Below are 8765 nucleotides of genomic sequence, written 5' to 3'. Positions count from 1 at the left end.
TGAAATAGAGCCTATGAAAAGTTTTTAGAAAATATCCGCTTTTGCTTAGAATCACCCATAATGTTTATAGAGAATGATTGCATAATAGTCATCATTCATTATATACTTCCTCATGTTTGCTTTTTGTTTATTGAAAAAGAAATGCAGATTTTGCATGTGATTGATTTTCTCTAAAAATAACCAAAAACGAGTGCCATAATCAAATGGAGAAGTCAGAAAAAGGGTGGTTTACAATAATTGTCATGCATGAATTTTTTAAATGAACAAACATTTGGCATCATTTAAAAGAGGAATTTATTCTAGTTTTTCAGGTACATCTTTCTGACAAAATATCATGGAAGTGGCTGTTTATTTCAAAAGTTAGCATGGTTCAGATTCAGAAGAGGGAGCAAAGTAGGGGCCTCTTTGGCACTGTAGATACGTATAGATTTTATGTAGATTTCATTCTCCTAATTCAGCAAAGTATTATAATAGTGCTACATGTAGAGGGCAGCCTTTCAGGCACAGGTTATTCAAACAAGGTTTTGTATGATGTCATAGGGAAAACTTGGCTGGCAGGATGTTTGCCTTTGACGTCACGTCATGGAACTTTGACGCAATCAGAGACGATGAGTCAAAATGGACTAGATATTAAAATGAGATGATGTCATTATTACAAAACGTACAATGATTTATTGGCTGAATACAGAAAAACGTTCTATTTACAAAGTGGTATTGCATTGACGTCATATCGTCAGGAAGTTTTTGGTTATAAGTTGACCACCATGCTGAAAACTGTACAAGTGTTAGGAGTGCTAATGAGGTGAACACGGCTATTCCCTGTTTAAGGCTTAGGTGGAAATTATACTTGGAAGCATTTAAAACAACCGCTCTGCTTAAAAAAATAGTGACTTGTAAATAAAGCATTAAATTATTTCAGGTTCTGTTTCTATTAAAATGTAAGTATTTTCACCCTCCCATCATCACCCATTCTATCGTTGTTAAGTACTCTTTGGAATCAATTGTTATTTTTGCCTCTCCCGCCCCCTCCCAAACTCAGCCCTCACCTGATATTCATTTTTTTATCTCCATGTAGATTCTGTTTTTCCCTGTAGATCAAGGGAAGGAAATCATTTAAATGAGTCAATTCCCCCCCCCCCAAAAAAAAAGGTATGCCTGTATCCTCAACTTTTTAGGGTAGAGCACTTGTACACCAGCTGCAATGTTGTAGTTTACTAGTTTACGTGATCCGTGCAACACATCTTGCACAAAAATGTCCATATGTTCAGGTTACTTGTACGGTATCTACACCAATAACAGTTGAGTCCCCCTCCCCCCCCCCCCCTCATCGCTTCCTGTTATTCTCTTTTGGCTATGGTACACTAACCAGTGATTGATTAAAAAGTTTAGACTGTCTTGAATACAAGACTACTATGTATATAAATTAAATTGTATTGTTTTTTAAATGTAATGTGGATGATAAGGGGGGGGGGGGTTGAATAGAGATGTCCCATGACTGATCTGGAGGCACAGGAAAGTGGTGTCATGACCTCAGACAAGCCGAGACCCACATACAAACCTCTCTAGGCTTCACTTGCAGACAGGTTTCTATTTCTGCCCAAATTTTCTATATGTTATATCTTCCATTTAATCTGAATATTTAACTCAATGTATTTTCAATACACTCTAGACTTAATTGATATTACTACATGTACCTTGTTAACCAGCTGTATCCTTTTCATTACTATTTTTGCAAATATTTTCTTATGTTGAACATCATACAGATTTGTTAAGGTGTACACTGTAAATGTAGGCGCTAGTCATATCATTGTAATAGGTCCATGGTAGATCTCAAATTGAAATTTCTTCTTGCCTCAAAGTTGAAAAATACTCGGTGGAACTGCCTCACCTGATGACGTATATTTCTGAGGCTGTTTGTTTTATTTGCTTTCCGGAACCTCCTAAAACTTTCTCTAAAGAGTCTTTGATTCTGCTCAGAAGTTTGATCCTAGGAGATAGTGCTGAGACTATTTGGACGTTTGCCAGGCCTGAATGTATTCCGCAGGATCATATCTGTCATTCCGACAGCTAGATATCTCTCATACCAGTATATGTCAAGGCAACAATACATGCTCTCTGGTGGAACTGGTCTTGAGTTTGGTGTAGTTTGGGGATATGCATTAGCAGTCAAGTATATCTGCTCTATGTATTGTGAAGAGATTTCCAGTTAGTGCACTCATGGATGAATGTTGTTTTCTAACTCATGAAACAAGAAAAACATTTCTTTCTGATGCCCCTGTAATGTATGACACACAACTATACATTAGTCAAGATTGATGATACAAATACTGGGAAGCAGTGAGAGTTCATTTCTGACGTGATAGTTGCAGTTCGGACTTTTGTCAAGTTTAATAAGCCTACGGATGTTTTAGAGAGGATATTGCTGAGTTGGATTTGGAATTTCTTTGTTCACATCAAAAGTACTAGGAGGAAATATGGGATGGTGAGTTAAAATTCAATTCTGGTATCGATTGATCACAGCTTCTGAACACCTGCATGAACAGCTTTCTTGCAGGCTAAATACACTTAAGAGATGCTTCTTTGCTTCATTCCCCATGCATGTGTCTCATTTCCCTGCAGATATGTCTCCTTTTTTTCTTCAATTTAATTGTTTTTGTTCTTTGAAATTAGCATTTTTAAAGAAATCTAAGGGATTCTTTTTGTCCTGGAGTACCTGACTACATTTAATACATGCATGTTTATTGCACTGTTTTTTATTCAATAGTGAAAATGTGCCTTTTGGTTTAATTATCAACGTTTAAAGTCTGTTTCCCCCCTTTGTGGGATTGGACAGCTCTTTTCCTTGACAGCTCTCCATATTAAAAATATTTGCCATTTGGGTCAATGTGGGTATGAATTTTTTTTTACACTTTTCTGTCTTTGATTTCAAATGCTTGAATTACATGTACAGGAACATTTGCGTTGTTGGGTTACTTTATTATTTCTTATAATTTTCCATTGTTATCAGGTGCATGTAAATGTACATTCTGCTCGCGTAATTCCTGTTCTTGAAATGGTCACCTGTGACAGTTTGAAAATATTTTGCATAATTTGCTGGTACATGTGCATAACAAGCACCTGTTTTTACACAATATAATACATACCGGTAGGCCTCAGGCCTGATAGGCCTACATATCAGTACGATCTACATGTAAACAAAATATTGAACTAGTCGTCCATATTGATACATGAAGAAAATACTTCCATTTTGATCTCGCACTCACAAATTGCAAAAAGCAGAAATTATTTTTTCACAATATAATACATAGGCCTACATATCTGCAAAAAGCAGAAATGATTCTACTTACCCAATAGAAACCTCTTATCTTTTTGTTTTGAAGTGTAATCACTTGCAGATTTGTATTATATTGAAATACCTTGTAGATTTAGAAATTAACCTCAAAATGTTTCATTTTGAACATGCTAACTTTTTTAATAGTAGGTGGTGCCATGTTGATTTAAAATAGTTTGGCCTACAATGTATGTCAAACAATTTGATCTTCAGTTACAATCAATGTCATTTTTACCAAAATTTTGTCTACATGTCTATATCTAAATAGACATAAGCCTTCATTTTCATCATTGTATAGCTACACTGTACATGTATACATTTTTCCAAACTGTGTGTACTTTTCAAGTTGTGAGATTATGCATGCCATGGACCTGTCTCTGTTCTGTTTCTTCCCAGTTCATACATAGAATGCCTTATGTAAACAAACCATTTATGTCCATATAAAAATTAATTCCAGTACACTAAAGAGCAGTATCCTTGGACTTGTTTGTATTTTTTTCAACTTGAGAGTTCTATCAAATATCTTAAAAAGGAATGGTTGGGTGTATACAAGTATGTTTGGAATTTGATCAGGTTTGCTCATTGTTTGCAGGAAGAGTATTTCTTGGTATTTGATTTAGAAATGAGTTTGTAAATTAAGTGACCAGATTACTGATGTCCCTATGGCAGTCTATGCATTTGGGATATCAAGCGCTGTAGGAACTGTAGATTGTTTACATGTAAGACAGTTTTTGTTGAACAGATTTTCAAAAGTTCTGCACTATTCAATTTGACAGTGTATAGGCCCTAGTACAGGTTTCTTTCTTTCTGTGCATATAATAGTGATTCTAGGCATATTTCAACATTGTTCTGAAGCAGATGTAGTCTCTGTTGTTGCTCCATTGATTCCACCAAAAACCTGAGGTGTAATGTTTTAAGAATAGTTCAAAAGTTTGTTTTCTGAAAATTTGCAGTATTGTTCTTGAATCGGTCTTGTGAGGTACATTAGGAGCCCATCTACCAATTTCTAACTGGGGATTTGCATGCATAACAAAAAGATAATTCATGCACTATAATGACTAAACATACACTTGACTATATTGCATAGTGAATTGAATGATCTCTTCGTCTTGAGATAGTATTCTGTAGCGCCCAGCCATCATGAGCTACAGTGTTTTGCAACAGTACATGATCTCTGCCTCTCTACATTACTGCCATGTTCATGTTCACTGTAGGCCTATGAATATGGAGAGATACATGTAGATCAGAAAATTTTGTACTATTATCTACATGTATACCGGTACATGCAGGGCTTTTTGTATATTGACCTACATGTAATACACTACATACATGTACATACTGATACGAGACCGCAACAGTTAATGTCTTTTTTACTTCTGGGACTGGTTTCATATAGAGTTACTATTGTCTGTGTTTATTGTAACTACATGTACAATGGAAATCATTATTGTGGTTGGCTGCTGAGCCCTGTTACCATGGTACATACATGTACAGTTGCCAGAACCATTATCATGTGAAACTCCTTATGAAGCAGGCCCCATATATCGTGATATATTGTTTCATTGGCATTACAGCTGGGGCATCAACCTGGTATCATGTTGCTTATCTGTGTCAGTGTGTCATCATTCAGGCATTTTAATATCATTGTACAAGCTATGCCCTCGAGTGCAAATGATACTTGGAGTCACTATCATATATGTATTGGTCTTTTGCACCTCCCTCATAAAGATTAAGACATACCCAGTAGAATGCCTTCTTTGCACAACCCGTAAAATGTTTTCAGACAAATTCACTCTATAAAAAAGTCTGACTCTGGATTTGCGCCTGAAGATAAATAATTTTGCACTTGTGCATGTACAATTCTCGAACCAGGCTTTGTATTTGGAAAGTTCTTTATTTTTATAACCATCTGACAAGGTTTTCAAATGTTTATGGCAATTAAAGAATTAACGATCTTCATGAGCTAGTTTTTTTTTATAAGTAAAGAAGTTTGAATAATTTGCTTTCACATTGCAAAGTCTGATGATGACCTCTGGGCTCAACAAAAAAACTTTTGGGAAAATCATACAGTATTCATACATACATGTTCTCAGGTAAGTAAATGTAAAGTACACTTTCTTCAACATGACATGCTGAGAATGTCATTCTCCATAACTGATATTTTTCTGATTGGGTTAGAAGACCCAATCTCCACATAAGATATTTTTAGTTATCCGATATGTGTGAAAGCACCATATAGAGTTCTTTAGCTATACACACCTCATGTCCAGAGGCTGTGTGGCCAAAAAGGCAAAAGGAATGAAGAAAAATTCTCAAAATCTCCATATACGTATAGTGTAGTGGAGACTGAATAATTTTGCTATACATGAAACGTATGTTTTCTAGAGACTCAGCCTACATAGGCCAGTATGTGGGCCAGTCTCCATTGGTTTAATATGTCCTTTAAAAAAAAATTCTACTTCTTTTTGCAACAGCAACTGAAAGTGGTCCAACGTGGCTTGACAAAAGAATCATTATTGGATCCCAACAGCAAATATTTACTTCACCGCATCTCCTTGTTGGATGTTACATTGCACTGCCACATGAAAGGAGATGTATTGATTATTAGAATTGTGAATGATATGAGCTTTGATTGCACATTAAACACAGGGCTTTATGTACTGGATGCAAATGGAGCTCGTACAGGTGTTCTTGTTAAGTTTTGGGAGATGTTACAAACAAACTGTCACCCTTCAGCCAGTAGTATATGTATAGTAGTCATTCTAATATTGAATTGAGGTTTATCTGTGCAGGGAAACAGTTTACATCCCCAAACAGTAGGATCCATGCCCCAAACAATCAAAGCCCTGATTTTGTTCTGCATTTGCGGCCCCCATTCCACAGAGGGGAGACCTTTGAAGGACCTTTGAAAGACCAAATATTGGCTAGGTCTTACAGCAGTCTCCAAGATCACTGAAATTTGTCATCAGTGTGGAATGGTTCAGAAAGACCTCTTAAAGACTGATTGATACTTGTTTTCTTACAGGACTTAGACAAGTCCTATAGATATCTTTCAATGGCCTTTCAGAGATCTTGTATGCAACATGTGATCTTTCAGAATTCTTTCCATGGACTTTTCCTTGTCTTTCAGTGATCTTTCACAGATCTTTCAATGATCTCTCATGAATCTTACAAGGATCTCTGAAAAAATCTTGAGAGACTGTCTATAGATCATGGAAAGACTAATGAAAACTTTGAAAGTTCATCGAAAGACCACCAAAAGACCATTTTCTTGAAAGACTGTTTTGAACCATTTCAAATAGTTTTGGGACTCACAAGGACCATGAAGACCATTGAAAGATCCATCAGGAATCGTGAAAGACCTCGGAGATCTTTGAAAGTTCATTGAAGGACCCTTGAAAGATCAAGCAAGTTTCATGGTCTTACAGCAGTCTTTCAGAGGTCTTGCTCTCTGTGGAATGGGGGTTGTAAGACCTTGCCAATTTTTGGTCTTTGAAAGGTCCTTCAAAGGTCTCCCCTCTGTGGAATGGGGGCTATTATTCAGACTACCTGACAGGAATGGGAATTGTGTATTATAGGCTTCTCCATACCAAGTCGAACTTGTTCTAGACTTATGTTAATAGAAATAATACCTACTTTTTTTTATTAAAGAGTGGGGGGGGGGGGTATTGCATACATGTTCTGTATGTTGAATAGGATAAAAATGTCCCAATCTCTTTGGCTGGTGACATATAATTTCACTCCCTACATGTAGCTTCCCCAGACAAAATTAAGAACTATGTGTGTGACTTTACTACCAATCATGATTAATGTACACATGTATATGTTATTACTAAATTGCAGTCTTTTAAAACTATTTATATGCCTTTGCAATAAATACGGGCAAGGATATAGGTTTTCAAACTGCTATCCATTCCAGATATCATTTACCTCTATGCAGATACATGTACATGTTTAGGCCTAAAGTGCCTTGAAAATGATACCAACCAGCAAAAACTTGATCGACTGTGTAATCAATCACTCTGTCATGTAATAAATGCACTTCAAATTTGTGCAAGATAATTAGATATAAATGTAGTACTACATGTAGGGCAGGCTGGGCATATTCCAATGAGTATCTCACCGAGAGAAATTGTAAAAGAAAATTTCTTTTTGGAAATTCGAGAGCAAAAAAAGGGGATAGATCAATAGATTTGGAAACACTCTTCAGTTCACATAGAAGTATTCTACTTGGTATACCATGCATGTTTTCGAAGGTCACGCGAAATGCTTGAATCGAACTATAGGATTACCTAAAAGCTGTTCATATTAGAGGATACTCTTTGGAAATTTATGCCGTCTGGCTCCGTGTAGTATAGTTGAATCAAATTTGTTTGATTTTCATGCAGCGTATACCATCCAGTTCAGATGTGGTAGATGGTGTGTTGTGGTGAAATAAGGTAAATTACAAATAAAATAATTTCTTGGTTCTCATTTTATTGCAATTTCACAGCACATGACACATATATACCAGCACTTCAGGATTACAATGTCAAATGCCCCTCCCCCCCCCATTTTTTTTTTAACTGAAAGAACAATATCTTATGCATATTTTGTGTGATTTATGTGGGCTCCTCATTTTTCTTTTTGACCATGAAATGATAGAAGACACAGGGTCAAAATGGCTGCACTAACCCACAGCGCGGATTACATCAGCCATGTTTTTGTTCATAGTTGAGCAATATTTAATTACTTTATTATTATACTACATGTAAGTTGAAATAATGAGGAAATACATTCAATTAAAGAAAATACTATTCATAACAATTATTTCTTTATTATTCAATTTTGATATGAGTTAACAAAGTTGGCAGGATAAGGAAGTAGAATTAAAAAGCTATCCCCATCATAAAAATGACCATATCAAAGCAAAAATAGGAATAATTGATAACATTAATTAGGCTGATACATGTTTGAAATGTTTATATTTGGAAACATAACCACAGTATTTCCAATCACCCCACCCCCAAAAAAAAGAAGATAAATAAATAAAATTTCAGTTTTAGTGTGTGAAATCATATGACTCAAATAACCCCATTAATAAATCAGTTGTATTAAACAGAAGTTCAATAATTTGAAGAGGACATTCTTCTGCTTGAAGTTTAATTCCAAAACAACTTTTTTTTTAATATCTCGAATATCTATAAATCATGCAGAAAAATAGTGTTTTCTTTTCTCTTTTTTAGAACAGAAACTAACTTCATACTGGTACCGGTATTAAAGAATGTATTGTGAAGAATGTAGTGTTTAAGTCTAGGTGAATAAACAAAAAATTACAGAAACCATTTCACATAAATGATAAATGATAGTATTCATTTTTTCAATTTTCCCTATTTTAAATGAGAGAAGAGCCAAACCTTTATCATTTGAGGTATCAGTTATGACAGCGCCAGAA

General features: G+C 35.4%; 1 protein-coding gene across 3 annotated transcripts in view; it reads left to right on the top strand.

Moving 5' to 3' along the window:
* The first annotated feature begins 700 nt into the window (after positions 1 to 700).
* Positions 701 to 8765, top strand: part of LOC129254577 (ADP-ribose pyrophosphatase, mitochondrial-like) — a 28412-nt gene continuing 20347 nt past the window's right edge. The window contains exon 1 of one of the 3 annotated variants that reach the window (XM_054893057.2): positions 701 to 938. Coding sequence is in view for 1 of the 3 variants with exons in the window: in XM_064112978.1 (XP_063969048.1) it covers positions 2480 to 2482 (3 nt within the window). In the remaining 2 variants the exon portion in view is untranslated. Of the gene's footprint in view, positions 939 to 2057; positions 2483 to 7722; positions 7771 to 8765 lie in introns of those variants that run through there. The other 2 variants (XM_064112978.1, XM_064112990.1) reach the window with 2 other exon arrangements.

Source organism: Lytechinus pictus, chromosome 2 (genome assembly GCF_037042905.1).
Source record: "Lytechinus pictus isolate F3 Inbred chromosome 2, Lp3.0, whole genome shotgun sequence".
Lineage (NCBI taxonomy): Eukaryota > Metazoa > Echinodermata > Echinoidea > Temnopleuroida > Toxopneustidae > Lytechinus > Lytechinus pictus.
The sequence above is the reverse complement of the archived record's forward strand: the minus strand, read 5'-3'. Positions and strand labels throughout refer to the sequence as shown.